This window comes from Tenrec ecaudatus, chromosome 17 (assembly GCF_050624435.1).
Source record: "Tenrec ecaudatus isolate mTenEca1 chromosome 17, mTenEca1.hap1, whole genome shotgun sequence".
In the NCBI taxonomy this organism is placed as follows: Eukaryota; Metazoa; Chordata; class Mammalia; order Afrosoricida; family Tenrecidae; genus Tenrec; species Tenrec ecaudatus.
The window spans coordinates 40,996,262-41,018,240 of record NC_134546.1 but is presented as its reverse complement, the minus strand read 5'-3'; the positions used below and the strand labels follow the sequence as shown (position 1 = coordinate 41,018,240).

General features: G+C 41.4%; 1 protein-coding gene and 1 pseudogene across 5 annotated transcripts in view; one reads left to right on the top strand and one right to left on the bottom strand.

Moving 5' to 3' along the window:
• The first annotated feature begins 1,341 nt into the window (after positions 1-1,341).
• Positions 1,342-2,310, top strand: LOC142430417 (transmembrane protein 183A pseudogene; annotated as a pseudogene).
• A 1,014-nt stretch (positions 2,311-3,324) lies between these two features.
• Positions 3,325-21,979, bottom strand: part of FOXN2 (forkhead box N2) — a 76,070-nt gene continuing 57,415 nt past the window's right edge. For all 5 annotated transcript variants that reach the window (XM_075536089.1, XM_075536087.1, XM_075536085.1 and 2 more), the window contains 2 exons: positions 10,822-10,890; positions 3,325-8,536 (listed from right to left, as the gene is read on the bottom strand). In XM_075536089.1, coding sequence (XP_075392204.1) covers positions 8,013-8,536; positions 10,822-10,890 — 593 coding nt within the window. In that variant the 3' untranslated portion in view covers positions 3,325-8,012. The remainder of the gene's footprint in view (positions 8,537-10,821; positions 10,891-21,979) is intronic.

The following is a 21,979-nucleotide window of genomic DNA, read 5'->3' as shown; positions in this document are numbered from 1 at the left end:
TGGTAAATTTCCCCTAAATTATTCTGCAACCTTTATTCTGTCCAGCTGTTTCCTCCTTTAGTAAAGCGTTTCTACTTTCCAAACAGATTTGTAAACAAGCTTTTGTAACATAATTGATGTTAAATTCTCTGTATACACTAGTTAGCATCCTACTTTTTCACAGCCTCTAAACATTTCTTTAAAATTTCATGTAGCATAATAACTACACATATTTCAAATCTATGTTCTCGTTAGCTTTATTTCCAGTTTTTTTGGTTTTTTTTTTTTTTTTTACCGAAAACAGCACCACCTGGGTGTATTTGTACAACAAACAGCGCAAGAAGACACCAGTGCCATGCAGGCAGCAGCCCAGGGCTCACACCAGTCCCTCTCGCCCTCACAGAGAACTCTACTTTGTGGGAGCCTGGGGGCCTTTGGGAGCTTGAGCTGGGGCAGGGGCGCCTTTGGGAGCTTTTGCTGGAGTCGTGGCCTTGGCTGGAGCATCAGCCTTGCTTTGTGCCTTGGCCTTGGGCCGGCAGAGCCTCAGACCCTTGGCAATATGTGCCCGAGCCCGCTTGCCAAGCTTGGGGTGGGCAATGTAGGCCAGTCGGCTGAGCTTGCGGTTGACGCCCATTGGGATCTTGGCCTTGACCTCTGTGGGCTTCACAAGATCCTTGATGGCCTCAGCGCGAGCAGCCGCAGCCTTGGCGTTGTTGGCCTGCATTTTCTTCAGGCCCTTCTTGTTGTGCTTCTTGGCGAAGCGCATGTTCCTCAGGAACTTAGGGTCCACCCCCTTAAGAGATTCGTATCGTTGTGAACGGGGTTTTTTTTATGCCGTTTCGGTGCCATTTCCGGGATTGGTTGTGCAGCTCCCGGAACCGATTTCCAGTTTTTAAAAGCTCCTAGATTAGTATGCTCTGAAATCCTTAAGGAAAAGCCTTTTAGGAAAAACTGAACATATCCTTAACCCATAATTTAATAATATTCTATTATTCGAAAAAAAACTTTTCCTTCAGAACTAAGATGAACCAGAAAACAGTAAATGCAAAAGACAAAAGTGAGAATGAAAATTCTTTTAAGATATTAGGTGAGTCCCAAATGGCTAGTTTTAGAGGACCGTGTATTTCATGGCAGATGAGACCTTCTGAACTTCTAAGATTTAGTCTGGAAAACACAGGGGCAGCTCCACCCTGTCCAATAGTGCTGCTGATTTGGGATCCACTCAATGGCAGTGGAGCGAGTTGTATTTCAAGGGCTGCGTGGAAGGAACAGGGGCATCAAACAAGGCAGTGGTAGCTTATAATCAATGTCTGTCACACAAACTGACACACCCCATACCAGACGTGCGGGCCCGCGGTCGCCATGCCCGAGAGAGGGAGGTGACTCACGTTTTGGACCCAGGACACCCGCTCGGGTGGCGTGACCCTGGTGGATTATGCCAACTCGGATCCGGCCGTGATGAAGTGTGGACGATTCAAGCAAGCCGTCAACAATGCCGCTCAGCAGGAAGTAAAATCTGCGTGGCTTGGGAGCCCCTAGGTTCCTGCAGAGGAAGCTCCTGAGCCCGTGACATTGTCAACTGCAGCGATGAGACGGGTGCTCACGAGGAGGGCGTCCAGGAGAGGACAGTCTCCCGGAGAGAGAAAAGCCAGGGGCGCAGAGAGGAGTCCATGCAATGCCGTGGACGCGGCATTCACCCGTTTGTAAGACTGCCTGGACCGTCACTCGCACTGCTGCCTTTTGGACGGGGTTGTACCGAAAGGTGCGACCTCCGAGGGCTCGCTTTCATGGCTGCTTGTGGTTTGGAGCCACGCCCTGGAGGGTGACCTCGCGTCCCTCCCTCTACTCTGCCCAGGCATGAGCCTCGCTTTGGATTCCTAGCGCCCCTCTACTTGACACTTGCTCCTCTTACTGCCTCCAGGCACGTGTTGCACGCCTCGGCCGTTGTGCCTGCGACCGGAATCAATGGAGCAGCTGTGCCGCCTTCCCAGCGTGTGATCCGATCTCTGTGTCACACGTAGGAACCACTGACAACTCGAGCCTCCCAGAACCCTGCCATTCCAGAAAGCATTCCCAACACTCAATTCCAAACGCTTACTTTTCTGGTACAGAAAGGTTGTTGGGAAGAGGCAGGAACCAATGTGGGAATTCAACATCCAGTTCAAAAAACAGCACCCTAGGTTAAAGAGCCTATTCAACATGATGTTCATACCAACCCCACTCCAGGGCTGTTGTCTCCTGCAGGTCACCACCCTCCACATCATCGATTGTCATGGGAATGGCATTTATCCCTATTATCAACACGAGCAGACATGCGTGTGGCACCATTGATCGAGTGAAACTTGTGATCCACTATGTTCCTATCCAGTGGCTGGAAGCTTCACAGTGAACACGGTTGACTGTTGACACCCACTATCCATTCTGCGGGGGGCGGAGCATAGTCCCTGCCTCCCATCCCTGGGGAGTGGCTGCCCTGGGCTGGGTCTGTCCCTTAGCATTCAGATCCGTTTGCCAGCTGATTGCGTACTTGGTTAGTAATGCACCAGCTCTTGGGGTCCAGGGCCTTCTGGGTAGGGAGGGAGAGGGGCTAAATCAAGAGGTAAACCAACTGATTCATAAACCTATTTTCCTACAAAAATTCACATTTGAAAGGAGAAACCTGGCTTTACGTTCTGCTTTAAAACCCTATTTGGTGTTAAGAGTTTGTTGCTCTTTCTTTGATGCCAGCAAAAAATGGTCTTGCTCTGGGAAAAATGAAATTCTTGACTCTCCAAATAAGGGCTTTCAACACTCCTTTACAGATCAGAAGACCCTCGAGCTCTAAAATTGCTGCTAGTTGCTTCGAATTTCACATCTGAATGATTCTCCCCATACCCTTCTCCAGAAATAAAGTAGGTGATAGGTTTTCAGAATCTTAAAAAACAACCCCTCTACAGAACATACTACTAAAATGATGAGCGCGGGCGCACGGGGCGGAGGGCATCAAATGTTAGCTGCAGATGATTCAGCTTTCTACTGGGCACCCTTATTTTTCAAGCGACACTGTTTTTGAAGTAAAACTAGTGCACTTAAAAAATCTTAATCTATTTAATGCTCACTTCTTTGGGGGGTTATATTTCAAACTGTCACTATTTTTCTTTTAAAATACTGAAGTAAAAACTTTCAACTTTCAGAATCGCTTCACTGTTTGTTTTTAGAGATTAGGATGACATGTCAAAACCAGGAAAAACAACTTTCCAAAAGATTTTAAGAATTCTGCCATTGAAACGTGCAATTTTGTGAAACTACACTGGCCCATTTTGTGTTTATGAACTGCCGACACCTACTCCACAAACAGCACCAAAGTGTTATAAAACAAAGTTTATTCTGTAATACTTTATCATAATGAATTGCATCTCTTTGGTAAAAATAAACTTTATAAACATTTTAATAACCAGATTAATACAAAAACTAAACATTTGTTGTTTTTAATATGAGCAAGACTGGCAACTGAAAAGTGGCTCACTCGTTCGTGCCTGGTCATCTACTGGCAGTTACAACTCAAACTCAAGACATTGTTTTTTTATGCTACATCAGAAAAGAGGGAAAGGAAACACCTTAATATCTCAAATTTCTTGAATCAGAAAGCATTCTTACTCTTTCATTTAAAAATAAATAATAGTTACAATGTATTGGCAATTATACATTTTATACACTGTATGATGGCAAAATAATACTTTTAAAATTAAGCACATAGTTTAATAAGAAATGTACATTTTAAAATGAAGTTTGACAATGGCACTGGCAGTCAGATGCAAAGAATGTGCTTTCAGGGGGGAAAAAAGGCAGGTGTAACATTAAAATACTCTATGTTGTCTTTCAATAAATACTTCCACTACATCACTAACATACTGAGGCAAACTTTGTTTTAACCAAAGTTTACACACTTCAAAGAATGACAAACCATAAAATATATGTAAACCAGAAAGCCTCACTGTTTTACAATTAAATGTTATGGCCTCCACAAAATGTTGTACTGTAATATTTAAGACAATAGTCTTTACAGCTTTGTGAAGTATTCACATTTGTTGCTTGCATTTGTTGGGAAAGGCTCCCTGGTCTACCAAGACATGGACATTCCTTCCATAATGCTTGCTCTCGCTTTAAATTCATGCTACCAACGATTTACGTGACCACCCAGTAAGAACCCTTTACACAATGTCTCCAGAAGTAGCAAAAGAAAAAAAATCATATATACTCAACTTTACAATATACTCTGGAACCTAATCTAAGAAGAGTCACGCTAGCTATAATGAGGATAGGCAAGGCCCAAATGTAGAAAAGAGGTGATCCACCCACGGTGAGCTTTCCCCAAATCTATTGGCTTTCTCTCAACTTGAAAGGTAAAATTATTAACTAATTTTGTAATATATTGCACGAATAAGTTTCAAATGCACGAATAAGTTTCAAATATACTTTAAAAACCAACAAGCAAAAAAACCAAAACCCCCTAACACTGATTGGGATATGAAAGATGAAGACTAATTGTGTGGACTGAAACTTTCACCATGGGGCTCATAGGAACTGGAAGAAGCTGCAACACAGTTAAAATTGTTATGCCCTCCCCCTTTCATTTTGATACAAGGCCAAAGTATATGCCAATTAAGTCACAGTTTTAAAATATGTTGGGGAGCCTCACATATGTAATTTCTCCAGAATTTCTAAACTGCTTTTATAATTATAGTAAAATAACTTATTTTAGAAAATACAATTTATAGTCCACAGTACTTGGGAGTGACTTTCCTTAACGGGGGGTGGGTGTGGGGCGAGGTGCCACGGGGCAGGGGAGGGGATCTGGGCCTCGTTTCTCTGTCACGGACCAGAATGGGCTCATAGTGGCTGTGAAGCTGTAATAGGGAAACAGGGTTATGTAATTATGGTTCCCCTGGAAAAGAACTACCTTGATATATTAACACATGGAAAGCTATGTACTCAATTCCGTACAAGAAAGTAAGTTTAAAATATCTCATAATCCCTTCTTGTTAGCTCTTGGAGCACAAGTGTTTATCTTTGCTAGTGAGAAATGTAACTTATAAATATTTTTATTTGTAGGGAAAGAAAGCGAAGGAATTTAAAGTTCTACTACTTGCTACAACTGACAAGTCTCTCCCCTCTGTGCCTTACATCATTTTCCTTCACCTAGAGAGAGTTATTATTCACTAGACAGGAACCAAGGAGAAGAACACTGGTGGCCCAGAATTTCAACAGAATAAAATAAACCAGAACCAGATTATTGAAACACTAAAACCAGCGTCATGAGGTCACGGTAAGTAGCTACAGAGGTGTGCGGAACTATTGGTTTTAAAATAATCTTTTAAAAATATGTTTACTCTTCCTATTGTGGTGAAGCACTGTGATTGTTACACTATTCACTGTAAATGGCACAGCCACGGGCTCGACACTTTATGTCCTAAAGTGGACACACAGGAAGAAGGAAAAGCCCAAACGCACCATCCCAGTTTTCATTATAAACAAATTTAAAAACTGATACACTTCAATACCATCAACCCATTAACATGGCTCTCCAACTTCAATTACGGATACGATGAAAGCAACAGACTGTTAGTGTTGTTATCCCTGCCTTCAAATCTTATTCATTGAAAAATGTGTTTGCTTTTAAATCATGCATGCTTCTCATTTGACAGTTTTGCCCAAATAATATTCAGCTTAAAATAGGAGTAACTGCTGCTTAAAAAAAATCCCAAAAAACAAGTTTAGGAAAATGCTTTATAGTCTTAGAAATAGCTGAAAGCACCCTCTAGTTCCCTTTCCCGTCGGATGAAAACACTGGTCTGGTTGGCTGTGAGGAGGAGGGAAAGACAGACACATGGAGCTGACCCCAGTGCTCTTAGAGCTTGGGGACAGTTTCAGACAGGCTCACGCTGTATTGAGTTTGCTTCAGCAGTGACCTGTGCTTAGTAAAACATCCTTGAACTGTGATGGAAGTACAAAAGATCTGCAGTTTTGAGGACTGACGCACTATGGGAAGAACTTCAAGCAGGTTGCATTATATGCAGCAGAAAAATTCTTAGGTGATAAATAAAAGACTCGTAGGGGAAACAAAAAAGCTGCTAACCCTACGAAGAGCCTGACTGCCGTGTGTACTGGGAGGAAACCATCAGAAAAACACACAACAAATCACTGTCTATGAAACAATGTGCAGCATGAATTAAGACTGAATTAAGAACACACACTTTTACCAAGCATTGTAGAAAAAAAATGTGTAAGTTTTGATTTGCTACCATCTCCTATTTTTTCTGAATGATATAAACTGTGTGAATGATACATGAACAAAATGTTTCATTACAAGCAGATTTCTTCAAATACTTAACGCTTTCACAATGCACGTTTGCGACAGCATTAGAAAGCCTTTCAGCAAGGATTAATGGCACATACAGGTAGGATAGGAGCTCTAGTGGTGCAGTGGTTAAAGTGCTCAGCGGCACTAACCCAACGTCCAATCTGAGGGAGGAAGATGTGATGCCAATCTAGTTCCATAAAGATTTACAGCCTTGGAAATCCCTGGGGGGCAGTTCTGTTCCATCCTACAGGGTTTGTAAGCAAGCGTCAGGATTTACTTTATGGCAATGGGTTTGGTGGTGTCTTACATAGGTATTGCACTGCCTTCTCCCAAAGAGTATATTGTAGAAGATTTAACTTTATAGACTTTTAAAAGTCTATAAAGGTGTTTTCTCTGCAACGTTGTTAAGTCTTTTATAATTCAAACACTTGGACAGAAGATTTTTCCCAAATAAGCTACCTTAGTGATGACAAAATACCTAACATTTGAATGTTTTAGATTAGTGGTTCTCAACTTGCGGATTGAACGACCCTTTCACATGGTCGCCTGATTCATAACAGTAGCAAAATTAGTTATGAAGTAGCAACAAAAATAATTTTATGGTGTGTGTGTGTGGAGGGGAGGGGCCACGACAACATGAGGAACTGTAATAAAGGGTCATGGCATTAGGAAGGTTGAGAACCACTGTTTTAGATTATACTCCATTCCCATTACAAGATTCTCAGAATTCAAAACATTTAACAACCAAATGAAAAATTCTTATTCCAAAGTATGTCAAAATAGGTGTTACTCCATAGCACACTCTATGGCTGTTTATTCTCACTGGATAGTTTCTAATCAACAGCCAGCTAGTGATAAAAACTTAAACCATAGTTATAATGCACTTTGGGAAAGAGCAAATGGGCTCAATAATATGCTATTAGTATGTGGGATATAAAAATTTTCAGAGAATATTGTAATAACAATTGGAGTGTTCTCAAATGAAAATTATTCCATAAAACCACATTTTCTAACCCTTAGAACTTTTTGTTGTTGTGTTCTCTACCTATGTAATGGAAAGGAATTTTAGAGACATCTAGGATCTTTTCAATTTATATTCGCCTTTGTTCATGCCTCAAAATGAAAACAAACAAATAAAAGCCCAAAACCAAACCAATGACAAAATAAATCATCCCCCCCCAAATTAAATCAATAAATCATCCAAATTTTGTCCCACGACATTGTGTTTGTCAGGGGAGGAATACATGAGTAAGACATCAACAATTTTTTTTTTAAGCAGGAGCAGTACTTAAAAGTTAATTAGACTGAAAAAGAAAATGAAAGTAAAAAAACTGTATTATAGAGTTGCAAATTCTTACATTTGAAATATTAAGCAAAGGAAAGATGCCCCCACTAATATAATTTAAAGACAGATGTTGGGTATTTCATTATAAAAAATTTCCAGATCTTTCGAAACATTTATCACAAGAATTAACCTTTTAGGACTTTACGTCATATATTTATGATTGGGCATGATCCTAACAGCAATTGTTCAATTAAAAACCAAAAATCTTAAATGTTTTGAAAGGAATAATTAGCATTCCCTCCCCAGCCCCAATCTAAAGAAGTCCATTATGGCTTTGACATCCCTTGTAGAGAATAGGGTAGGAGAGTATTGCCACACTTTAAAATAATTTCATACGAACAAGAAATTCTATTTTTTCCGCTGCTTTTGATTTTGTGTCTTAGCAGCACTTATGAGGGAGCCCAGACATGTACGAATTCCAGCAAGGTGGAGCAGCGAGCCGGCTGCCTCTTTGAGCTCCTCATCAATTTCTGGACATGGCTGCTTTCGCCTTTTTTTGCCTGGCTGTCGTTTTCCCGAGGTATCTGCACATGCCTGTGATGCATAGCCACTGTCGCCAAGAGGATCATCTTCGTAATCAACGTCTGTATCCTCTTCACTAGGAAATCCTTCACTGCCATCACTTCCCACATGGCTGCTCTTTGGGATAAATTCATAGGCCTCATCCACAGAAGACAGGGAAGACACACTAGACCTGGATGCGCATCGCTGTGCTGCTATGCTGCTTGCGCTGTAATTGTGGTCTTCCTTGGGATCAATGCTGGTGGCCAAAGAAGCACTCTCCTGTAAACGCACAGCCCCTGAGTGGTTAAATGCATTGCTGTAACTCCTCTTTTTCTGCAGGGTTGCTTTAAGAGGAAGAGGTTTCTCACCTGTAGAAACAAAAGTTCCAACAATAGATCAAATGCACTTGATTGCAAAACAGAGAGAAGGGGGTAGGGGAGAAAATAAATGGCAAAGAAAATATCATGAGATCATCAGAAACTCTTTAACACAAGCTAGATGTTGGACAGAGGAAAGAACCAAACCATGCTCCCTCCCAATATTAGTAAAACTCTCATATTACTCGAGAACAGTAAGTACCTTTAGATCAATGTTTTGTGGATTATTTCTTTAAGTACTTGGAAATCTTCTTAACCCACGTAGCATTGTGCATACATTTTATGTCCGTTCCATGGAAAATATCACTCTTTTGAACTGTTGCACACAATGCCTCAATATAAATTCACTACTGCTTAGCTGACCATTTCCCTGTTGATATCAATTTTTATCAACTGTTATCAATTTTTTGCCGGTACAGGTAAAGAGCTGCACTGCAATAAGTCTTTCTAGATGTTTTTTTAAATATACATGCAAATGCTTTTCTAGAAAGATACCAAGTAGAATTGTTATAAAAATACAATTAAAATTATAATTGGGATAAATTATAATTGGTACTTCCAAATAACCAAAAAATGGCTGTACCAATTTCTAACCTACTGTGCATAATACTGTTTCCATACTCCAGACATCATCTCTAATGATCTGATGGACAAAGCATGTATCTCACTTGGCCTCATGATAGAATCACTGAAGATATAGGTGTGATAGCAAAGTGTAGTGAAGACAGCAGATGGTGTCTGGCCATTAGACAAAACAGTGTCTGAGTTCTTAAAGGCTTATCTTAAAACAGACAACCACCTAAGTGAGGTGTAAGATAAGCTCACATGGAAAACACATACCAGCCTATGTGATCCAAGAGTTTTAAAGACTAGTCTAAAACTGGAGGAGGGAATTATATTAGAACTTAAATTCTTAGCACTTAGTTTACAGAAGACTATTAAATGATAGAGAAAACCCAAAATCCATTTGCAGAGTCCCTAAGTGGATTAAGGCTCCAATAAATTCCCTCACACCCAGTGGTTCTCAATCTGGGGGTTGCGACCCCTATGGGTGTGGGTGTGTCGAACGACCCTTTCATAGGGGTAGCAAAATTACAGTGATGAAGTAGCAACAAAAATGTTATGGTTGGGCGTCACCACCACATGAGGAGCTGTGTGAAAGGGTCGCGGCATTTGGGAGGTTGAGAACCGCTGCTAAGCCACCCTCCAGGTATGGGAATAGGCTTGCTGTAAGACAGCGTGCATTGCAAAGTGAACCAAGGCAGATATAGGTAGGTTACAACTTAACACCTATCATTTGCTCTCTCTTTTGACTCATTTTGAATTTGTTTGTTTGTATAGTTTTCTGCTTTCTTTTAGATTGAAGATTCTGTATTTGGTATTTTTTTTTCTTAGCGGGGATAGGATTGTGCGTGTACATGCTGTTCTGTAATATGAAATCCAGGACAGGTCAATCTAGAGAGGCAAGCACCGGATTAATAATTTCTTAAGGTTATGGCAGAGGAGGCTGGGGGAAAGCAGAACTTATAATGTGTAAAGAATGAAGAAAAGGTTCTAAAATTTATTGTTGTAGTGACTGCACAACTCTTTTTAATATATTTAAACCACATAATTGTATGATCAATGAATTAGGTCCATAAAGCAAACAAAAACAATGTCAGCACTGATTTTATTTTGCATTTCCAATTACTAGAGAAGTTGGGCATTGTATGTACATTGACCATATATGTACATTTATTTTTCTGCTACTTGTGCCTCTTCATCTTTTGCTGATTTTGCTGTTGAATGGTTTTATTTTGTGCTTGGAGGATCTTTTAAAATATATACTGGACATTACTTCTTTGTATGATGAAAGTCTGTTTCCTCAGCCTTCTGCTTACATTACATTTGTTAGAGATGCCTTCTGTTGTAAAGAACTCTAGAACTTGGATGTTTAATAAATTCACCACCCTTTTCTTTCATGGATGTGGCTCTTCAAGGTCTTCCAAGGCTGTAAATGTATCCCCCTAAAGATAAGCCTTGATTTTCATGTTTAGATCTTCAATCTTATTTTCTATATAAGTGTTTTACTGTTCTTCTAGTTTAAGCTGAGAAGGTTCGTCACAGCATCGCTTTGATTTCTCAATTGTACACGTCAGTGGAATAGACACCTAGTTATTCAGGTAAGCCTTTTCTCATCTGAGTAACTTAGGTTCTGCAATACTTATACAGCTTGAATTCTAAATATGTGAAAAGGCGGAGAAATGATTTCAAAATGAAAGGTGATGATTGCTTACATTCTAAAATCCCTTGTTCTATAGAAGTATTTAAAAGCATCATTGCAGTGGCAGCATCAATATCAGATTCTGAAAAGGGAAAAAATGGAAACATTAATGCTTTTTTATAAAAGAGAAGGCTAATAAAAATATTTTCATGTACCAAAGATAACCAATATTAAGATTTTGACGCATAGTCATCTACTTAAATAAAAGCATATATACATATCAAGTAAAACTGATGTTTACATATTTTTAAATCGACTTTTGTTCACTTAAAGTTATGGAGGAGTATTGTAAACAGTACTGTAAAGTTGTAAACAGTATTGTAAAGAAAGACAGAAAGGTACTAGACAACAAAAACTCTCTCCTTCAACTGTGTTCAGTGAATGTAAAACGCTGAACTGCATGTCAATTTACGTTCTGCCCTTCTACTCTCACCACTCACTGCTGTCGGGTCACTTCTTAACCACTAAATCCTTAAGCAGCCAAAATTAGCGAAGAACATGTACTAGGGCTTTATTAGTTTTTATCATTTTTACCTTGTATATGTTATGAAGTACTACATTAATTACACACTAATTAAAGATAAAAAATAAGTTAATTGGTTGGGCTATGTCATGTGATTCTACAAATGCAAAATAAATCATTATTGCAAGTAGGAAACTGTCATTAAGGTTTTCAGTATAATTATACACACACCTGTAGGCCTGTAGATTCATCCACAACTCAAAAGGCCAAACATTGTATCGCATATGCCATAAGAAAAACAGACTGTAAGGGACTGGTAAACTGAACCGATCCTCCTCCAGATATAAAGTGGCTCTCTCTCTCTTAGCTACTTATATACACTAATACTAGATTTTCTTCCTCATCTTGGTGGCTCTTAAGTCTGAATAACTGTAATCTAGGAAAGCTGAAATGCTGTGATCTAAGGTGTAAGGAAAAAGAAGTAAATATTTATATAAAATATGCCCTCCTGACATAAGTGTCTATATTAATATCTTCCCAATTAGACCATTCTTTTCTTTATGGTAGGAACTGTATCATATTCTGTTACCATAACGCCTAGAACAGTAATATTTTAAAAGGTGCAAAGAGTAAGTTTAGATCTTTTGTTTTCTTTTCCTTCAGTCCAGCTGATTGTCACCAAATTAACAACTGAAAACTTGCAGTGAGCCGAACACAGTCTGAGTATGAGTCACTGCATGCCACAATTCACTCTGTGAAACAGTATGTTATTTGGTTTGGCAGCTGTGTGAATACCATCTCACATCTACACAGACAATCCCTTTACAATCTGAATCTAAACTCCTATAAAGCCTATTAAAACCTATGTGAGCCAGCCTAACAGAACCTGATGGCTGTATCCACTGGAAACAGGCCCGTCTTGCCAGATGTGTGGCTGGTCTGGGTTTGGGCTACCCCAACAGCCAGACTGGTACTTTGCACCTAACCAGGTATGAAGAGGTGGCCACTGAGACTTTGTGTACCGGTGCCAGGGACACAGTTGGCAGCTGTGACCCTGTCTACACCTGTTGGTATGGCCACTTCCTGATTCTACATAGTCAGCCCCTGGAACCCTTAGGCACTCCAGGCCCAGCTGGCATCACTAGCACCCATGGCAAGTGTGGAGGGGCCATGGCAGGTGCAGGCTTGCTCCTGCATGAAAGGTTGCCTTGCTGCTGGGTGCAGTGACGCACGAGAGAAGAGAGCGGGAGGGGTAGGCATCCTGGTGTCTGGGTGCTGTATACCACCGGGGAGATTAAAGCAAAGGGAGAACTCCTTTCCCTTTTTAAAAGAAGCAAATGGAACAAAACACCTTACGAGACAGCTTGCATCTGCCCAAATAGACATTAAACTGCACATACTTCATTAATTCATCAAATCCTTGAAACGTTATGATGTTGATACTATTAATATTTCTATTTTAATGAGGAAACAAGGAAATATATCTAAGATTGGTAAAGTGGGATTTGAACTGCCAGAACCCAGGTTTTTAAATAATTTTCTGCCATTCCCAAGTGCCAAAAGTACAGCACACATCGCAAATTCTATACATTTTTATTCGTTCAATAAATATAGCCTCCTGTTATGAGCCTGCCATTGTCCCCAGCTGTGGGAATGTAACACAAACCAAACAGGAAAATCCCTAGTGTCTCAGAACACAAAGATGTAATTAAAACACAGCATGTCAGATAATGATAAGCACTGGGCAAAAAAAGTAACCACAGAAGGGAGAGCGTGCTAGGGAGGTGGCTGCAATTTTAAGTACAGACATCAGGGAAGGCCTTGTGCAGGAGATGATCTTTGTACAAAGACCTAAGAGTGAAGCCACTTAGATATGCGGAGAGGAGTTTTTCCAAAAGAAAAGAACAGCAAGTTCAAAGATTTGAATCGATGATCTCCAACAAAACAAAGGCCTTTTCAGCTCCTGTCATTTTGCATGAAACTTGCTTGCAATTTTACATCGTTCAGACTTCTAGCATGTCCTTGAAGAAAAAAGGTACAGTAGGCAGCCCATATGGTATCTCTGCACGATGTGGGTAAAAGGCCACCGCTTCCTACCGGGGCACACGCTTTGGAGAAGGGCATGTGGGCTGGTTTTAGACCCAACTCAGCACCTCAGCCAGTGTCCTTGTGCCAGGCACCACTTGCAAGGCATTCAGGCAGGTGTGGGGAGCCTTTTTTCCTGCCAAATTAACAATTTAAATTGTCATCCACTCACTCTTAATGTGATGGCTGGAACTGCTTCTCTGGTGAGTGTGTGATGTTACCTGGTATTGATGAGTTTACAGCCCTTGGTTGGATGTCCATACTGCACCCCTGCTTTAAAGCAAAGGCCCCAACAGGTAGACTCATGATTTTTTAAAAGTTAGCACAGTGACTTTTCTTTAAAAGAATGTTGTGCTATGATTTAAGTGAAGGTTTACACAGCACACCATCAGTTTTGTTTCCACTCATCTATTCTAATCCCTTCAAATGATCTCACTTTCTTCGGGTTTCCACTGCTCCTTTCCCAACCCTCTGATGTTAACAAGCTTATTCTAACATGGAAGTGAGTTCAGTTCTAGACTTGAAGGGTGACTAAGGGTCACAGATGGGGGTGAAGGGTGATGGAAGAAGCATCCCATTAGTCTTTATTTGACCAATCAGTCTCATATTTTTTATGGTTTGGAGGTGTGTCCCACATTTTTCTCCGACTCTATCTCGAACCTTTCAGAACAGTTGGTACTGGTGGCTGTGCACCATTTAGAGCAACTGCTCGTAAGGCTGTACAAACTGACGTGTGCCTGACTCAAATTGTTTCCACGTGTCCTCCAATTTTTATCATGCTTCTTTCCTCTAGATCAGTGGTTCACAACTTTCACAATGTAACAGACCTATGAAATGGTCGTTGGACCCTCAAAGGGGTCGTGATCCACAGATTGAGAACCGCTGCTCTAGATGCTGAGGGAATCAGTGTTTCCACCCTAGATAGCTGCTCATGAGCTTTTAGCACCAATTGCTACTCACATAAAAGTTAAATGTTGGTACTGCCTTTATGAATAATATGCCAACTGACTTGGTCATCAAGCCTATGGTCCTGATCCCCGAGGCCCAGTGTCTCATTCCCTTCGAGGATTTGGTTGTACCTAATAAGTTTTCAGAGCTTTGCCCACTGAACAGGCTCTACCAGATTCATGGCAGTGTATATTTGTATAAAAAGCATAGACAGCAGGTATATCTAGATAAGATAGACTGGATAAGCAATGTGAGAAGAAAACAACAGGACCAATGGTCCCGGGGGGACATGGGAGAGTGGGAGGTGGGGGAAGGGAGGAGGTGTTGGTCAACCCAGGGACAAGGGAATGAGTTGTTCAAAACCAGTGGCAGGGAGGGGATGGGAGCACTGTAGGGAGTGACCAAGGGCAATGCAACTGAGAGGAATTACTGAAACCAGAATGAAGGCTGAACATGGTAGTGGGTCAGGAGGAAAGTATGAGTAAATATAGGAAAGGAGTCGGAGGCAAAGTGCATACACAGAAGCCTAAATACAGACATGTACATATATAAATATATTTATGATTATGGGGGAAATAGATTTATGTGCATATATTTATAGATTTAATGGAAGGGTAGCAGGTGGACACTGGGCCTCCTCGCGCGCATTCCCTTACTACAAGAGCACTTTGCTCAGCTAAATGGTCATTCCATGATACCCACCTTCCCAACATGATAGTTAAAGACAAACGTGTGTACAAGCAAACGTGGTGAAAAGAGCTGATGGTGCCTGGCTATCAAAAGATATAGTGTCTAGGATCTTAGAGGCTTGAAAGTAAACAAGCGGCCATCTAGCTCGGAAGCAACAAAGCCCACAGGAAAGAAACACACAAGCCTATGTGATCATGAGGTGATGAACAGATCTGGTAGCAGACACCAAAAAACAAAAATCATCATTGTGTGATTACCGTCCCCATATAAATGCTGAAGATGAATGTGTGCATAAGTAAGTGTGGTGAAGAAGACTGATGGTGCCTGGCTATCGAGAGATATAGCAGCTGGGGTCTTAAAGGCTTGAAAGTAAACAAGTGGCCAACTAGCCCAGAAGCAACAAAGCCCACATGGAAGAAGCACACCAGCATGTGTGATCATGAAGGGTCATGAGGGCGCCAGGTATAAAGCACCAAAGGGGGGGGGAAATCATATCACCGTGAATGAGGGGAGCATGTGATGGGGACCCAATGCCCATCTGTAGACAACTGGACATCCCTTGCAGAGGGGTAATGGGAAGATGAGTCACTCAGGGTGCAGGGTAGCATTATTGAAACTCACAACCTCCCCCCCCCCACTACCTTGCAAACCTGGTTAGATTTGGTTAAAGGATGCACAGTGGTGCAGATGGCAACTGGAAACACAGGGAATCCAGGACAGATGAACCCCTTAGGACCAGTGGTGAGAGTGGCAATACCAGGAGGGAAGGCGGGGGAGTGTAGAAAGGGGGAACCGATTACAAGGATCTACATATAACCAACTCCTTGGGGGATGGGCAACAGAAAAGTGGGTGAAGGGAGACGCTGGGCAGTGTAAGATATGGTAAAATAATAATTTATAAATCATCAACAGTTCATGGGGATGAGGGGAGCGGGGAAGGAGGGGGGGCAAGGGAAACGAGGAGCTGATTCCAGGAGCCCAAGCGGAAAGCAAGAGTTTTGAGAATGATGGGAGCAACGAATGTATAAGTGTGCTTTACACAACTGATGTGTGTGGATTGTGATGAGAGTTGTATGTGTCCCAATAACATGATTAAAAAATAAAAATAAAAAGCAGTTATCTAGCTAAGAAGCAACAAAGCCCACATGGAAGAAGCACACCAGCCTATGTGATCATGAGGTGTCGATGGGATCAGGTACCAGGCATCAAAGACCCAGAACAAAAAAATCATATCAATGTGAATGAGGGGAAGTGCAGAGTGGAGACCCAAAGCCCATCTGTAGACAATTGGACACCCCCTTACAGAAGAGTCACAAGGAAGAGACGAGCCAGTCAGGGTACAGTGTAGCACCTATGAAACATGCAACTTTTCTCTAGTTTTTTAATGCTCTCCCCCCCAACTATCATGATCCCAATTCTACCTTACAAATCTGGTTAGACCAGAGCATGTACATGGGTACAGATAAGAGCTGGAAATACAGGGAATCCAGGACAGATGAACCCCTCAGGACCAATAATGAGCAGTGATACCAGGAGGGTAAGGGAAGGGTGGGAATAGAAAGGGGGAACTGATCACAATGATCTATATATAACCTGGTTAGACCAGAGGATGCACAGCGGTGCAGATGGGAACTGGAAACACAGGGAATCCAGGACAGATGAACCCCTTAGGACCAGTGGTGAGAGTGGTTATACCGGGAGGGAAGGCGGGGTGGGGGTGGGGTAAAAAGGGGGAACCGATTATAAGGATCTACATATAACCTCCTCCCTGGGGGAATGGACAACAGAAAAGTAGGTGAAAGGAGACATCGGTCAGTGTAAGACATGAAAAAAATAATAATTTATAAATTGTCAAGGGTTCATGACGGAGGAGGGAGGGGAAAAATGAGGAGCTGATACCAAGGGCTCAAGTAGAAAGAAAATATTTTGAAAATGATGATGGCAACATATGTAGGAGTGTGCTTGACACAGCAAATGTATGTATGGATTGTGATAAGAGCTGTATGAGCCCCCAATAAAATGATTTATTTTAAAAAAAAGAGAAAGAAAATGGCGGCATATGTGCAAATGTGCTTGACACATAGGAGGAATGTATGGATTGTGATAAGAGATGAAGTACCCCCAATGAAAGTATTTTTTTACAAACATCTAGTCAAACATATATATGCATGTATGCTCTCACGTCTCTCCCACAGCTCTTCAGTGTATATGTCTATCCAAGTAACTTCTTATAGCAAACTCTCAGTTATAGGCCAAAGAATCATACTTCTGAAATATATTACTAAAACTGAAAAACAAACAAAACCCTTAAAATGGTAAGAGGTTTATTCTGATAACATGAGAAAGCTGTGTGAATACATTTCTAAGTTTCCATTTTTTAAGTTTTTATAACAGTAAACAAGAGAAAAGAAAACCAAACCCAGCTCATTCCTGCTGAATTGATTCCAAGACTATACATTTTGTATGGGAACAGACAGCTTCACCTTTGTTCCTCAGCTTAGATGGTGGGTTTGTCCTATTACCCATGTAGTTAGCAACCCAAAGCCCACAACACCACCAGTGTTACTACTGGACAGAAAAGAAGTATTCCTTAAGTAGGCATTTGTTGTATAGAATTTATTACAGACAAATTCATCTGAATTCTCTTCTCTGTGAAATTAGGGAGCCCTGGTGTCTGGAGCCCTAATGGCAATGTTAGATAAGCATTGAACTGCTAATCAGTAAGTCAGTAGTTCAAGGCTATCTGCTTCAGTAAAGACAGCCTCAGAAACCCTGTATATACAGTGTTTCAACACATAAGGTTGCTATGAGTTGGAATTAACTTGATAACAAGTTTTGATTTGGGTGGCATCGTTGTTGGGTAAGCACTGGAACGCTAACCACAAGGTCCAAGGTTGAAACCCACCAGTCACTATTCTGGAAAACACCTGATTATCAATGCTTTGTCCAATGTACAACTTTTATATTCTTGGAACAAAAGTAACAAGTCTATAGAAAACATTTAAAACAATTTTTTATTTGTGGTGTTCAATCTCTTTGGTGTTAAAACAAACTGAAGATGATTCATTTGTTTATTGCCACATTTAAAGACTTAAGAATGTGCTCACCATTGATAAAGTCCTTTAGCTATTTTAAACTTTGGATCTAAAACAAACAAAACAAACACCACTATATACCCATTACCTGCTAGTTTTTTCCGAACTCATAGGGACCCTGCCCCACAGCATTTCCAAAGCCGTAATAGGTACAGAAATAGATTTCCACTTCTCTCTTCAGTAGACTGTCTGCTAGGTTTCAACCACCAAGCTTCTGGATGCAGCCAAGTGCTTGCTTAACCACTGTGCCACTAGGGCTCCAAAAACAACACCCAAACCAAACAACACTCCCAGCTACATTTCCTAATAGATCCAGCTCATAAGAAAACAAAACTTGTTTTTTAGAGTCTTTTGTAATGTTTCCTAACACTATTCACTGTGTGCTGAAAGTCACTTATCAATGGAGCCAGGACAGATATTCTACACCATGATTAAACACTCAGTTCATATAATTTCCCTTTTTATCCCCCACAATTGTTATTAGACTTAAAGCATGCTATTAATTCTAGAACCGAGTCAAATAAAGCTCTGTCAAAAGTATTCATCATCTGACATTCTGGTTTATATTTCCTTAGTTTCAAAGGGGTGAGAAATTGCTAATAGTAATTGAGAAAACCTAGAAAATCTAAACCAGCAATCAACTTTATGATCAAAGAGGCTGCTTAAAAGGAGAAAAAATGCAAAACAGAATCTCTGAATTCTCCTGGAATCCAAACTATTTGGTGCAATGGAGGCTGAATGGAGCCCTCAAACTATTGCCCTGAGGTCATCTTTAAACTTTAGACCAAAAAAACCCTCCTTACATCTAAACAATAGTTCAGTTTAGCTGCTAAGGAATGAATACCCTGCGCATGTTCTCTTAAGATCCATTTACAGAGGAGGGAGGGGAGGGGAGGGCTGGAAGGGAGTGACCAAGAGCAAGGTAACTGAGAGGAACTATTGAATCCAGAATGAAGGCTAAACATGGTAATGGGTCGGGAGGAAAGCGAAAGGAAATAGAGGAAAGGAGTAGGAAGCAAAGTGCATACAGAGAAGCCTAAATACAGACATGTACATATGTAAATATATTTATGATTATGGGGGCAATTGATTTATATGCATATATTTATAGGTTCAGTAGTAGGGTAGCAGATGGACATTGGGCCTCCTCATGCATAATCCCCCAATACAATAGCACCTCGCCCTGCTAAACAGCCATTGCAGGATACCCATCTTCCCGACATGATCACTGAAGACAGACGTGTGTGTAAGCAAATGTGGTGAAGAAAGCTGATGGTGCCCGGCTATCAAAAAAAGATATAGCGTCTGGGGTCTTAAAGGCAAATAAGCGGCCATCTAGCTCAGAAGCAACAAAGCCCACAGAGAAGAAGCACACGGCCTAACCGAATACAAGGTGTTGAATGGACCATGTAGCAGATACAAAGGAACAAAAACAATCATTGTGTGATCACCTTCCTCACATAATCGCTGAAGACGAAAGTGTGCATAAGCAAGTATGGTGAAGAAGGCTGATGGTGCCCGGCTACTGAGAGATATAGCGTCTGGGGACTTAAAGTCTTGAAAGCAAACAAGCGGCCATCTAGCCCAGAAGCAACCGAGCCCACACGGAAGCAGCACACCAACATAGGTGACCATGAAGGACAGAGGAGACCAGGTCTCCAACAACAAAGGTGGGGTGGTGGTGAGAATCACATCACCGTGAAAGAGGGGGAGTGCATGATGGGGACCCAATGCCCACCTGTAGACAGCTGGACACCCCTTCCAGAGGGGTAGTGAGGAGGAGATGGGTCACTCAGGGTTCAGTGTAGCAATAATGAAACTCAAAACCTTCCTCTAGTTCCTGAACGCTTCCTCCCCTCCCAATCATCATGACCCCAATTCTACCTTACCTTGCGGACCTGGTTGTACCAGAGGATGTACAGCGGTGCAGTGAGGATCTGGAGGCACAGGGAATCTAGGACAGACGAACCCCTCAACACCAGCGGTGGGAGTGGCGACACCAGGAGGGAAGGGCATGTAGAAAGGGAGAACCGATCTCGGAGATCTATGTGTAACCTCCTCTCTGGGAGATGGGCAATGGGGAGGCGGGTGAGGGGAGACGCTGGGGAGTGTAAGATAAGATATAATAATTAATTATAAACTATCAAGGGACCAGGGGTGGGATCAGGGAGGGAGGGGGATGGGGGGAAAAAAAGGGAAACCGAGCTGATTCCAGGAACCCAAGTGGAAGGTGAATTATGAGAGTGACGAGTGCAACGAATGTATAAGGGTGCTTTGCTCAATTGATGTATGTACAGATTGTGATAAGAGCCTTATGAGCCCCAATAAAAAGATTTTAAAAAAAAGATCCATTTACATGGGGCTTTAAAAAGTTGGTGGGGAAATGGGATTAAAATATAATAAAGTAATAGTATTCTTCCACAAACATTTTGACGATCCCACATATATAGGATCAAGTTGACAACAGCAACTCGAAAGACATGGCAGAAATCTTAGGAGGCAGTACATTTATATTAATGGGGGAGAAATAACTCAGAAAAGGCATATGAGAATGATTGCACAAGTCAAAAAATTTAATCAGTGCCATGCAGTTGAGCATGTAGAACCTTTTGAAATGGTGTATGTTTTGCTATGTATATACTGAACATACCTGGTGGGGGAACAGACTCTGAAATCACTTCCTGGTTGGAATCCTTTTTATACCAATTCTATACTGTGGGACCTTCAGAAAGTTACTTCACCTCTCCAACTTTCCATTCCCTTATGAGATAACAGTATCTCAAAGAACTGATATAAAGATGAAACGAGATAACGCAGGCAAAGCTTTTAACAGTGCTTGGAGCACAGTAAGCACTCAATCTATAACTATGCTAATAGATACAGGTAGGAAAAAAGGTCAAACTTATTATTATGCTAAACAAGTTATCCAGAATTTGACTAACACCTGCTATGTTAGTTATATCACTTCATGTCAACCTGAAGAGAGATAAAAGTGCAGGGGTGAGCCAGTCAGGGTGCAGGGTAGCAACGATGAAACATACAACTTTCCTCTAGTTCTCAAAATACTTCTTCCCCCCACTATCATGACCCCAATTCTACCTTACAAATCTGGCTAGACCAGAGGATGTACACTAGTACAGATAGGAACTGGACACACAGGGAAGCCAGGGCAGATGACCCCTTCAGGACCAGTGGTGAGATTGGTGATCCGGGAGGGAAGAGAGGGGCTAAAAAGGGGGAACCGATTACAAGGATCTACATATACCCTCTTCCCTTGGGGACAGGCAACAGAAAAGTGGGTGAAATGAGATGTTGGACAGTGTAAGATATGACAAAATAATAATAATTATTTTGTTCATGAGGGAGGGGGGAGCAGGGAGGAAGGGGGAAAAGGAGGAGCTGATATTAAGGGCTCAAGTAGAAAGCAAATGTTTTTGAGAATGATTATGGCAACAAAGGTACAAATGTGCTTGACACATGGATATATGTATGGATTGTATATGAATTGTATGATCCCCCAATAAAATGATTTTAAAAATAAGTGCAGAGGTGGTATTCAACTTGTCAGTCAGGTCACAGCCTGGTGTCTCCTTGTGGCATGGCCTTCTTATAAGGAAGGGCCTGCATCTTCCTGGTGGCTGATCCCGATTGCTGCTAGAGCCACTGCCATTGGATCCACAGGACTCTGGACTCACCAACTGGTGATCTTACATTCTGCATCATTGCATGTGGCTGGTGAGTCTGAAGAGGGACTCAAGGATTAGTACTGGACTTAAGGACTTGAGTTGGACTCGGGTAGGGTGTTTCCTGGATATGTAATTACTTCTTGATATAAAGTTCTTTACTACACATATGTGTCACTGGATTTGTTTATCTAGCTAACCCAGACT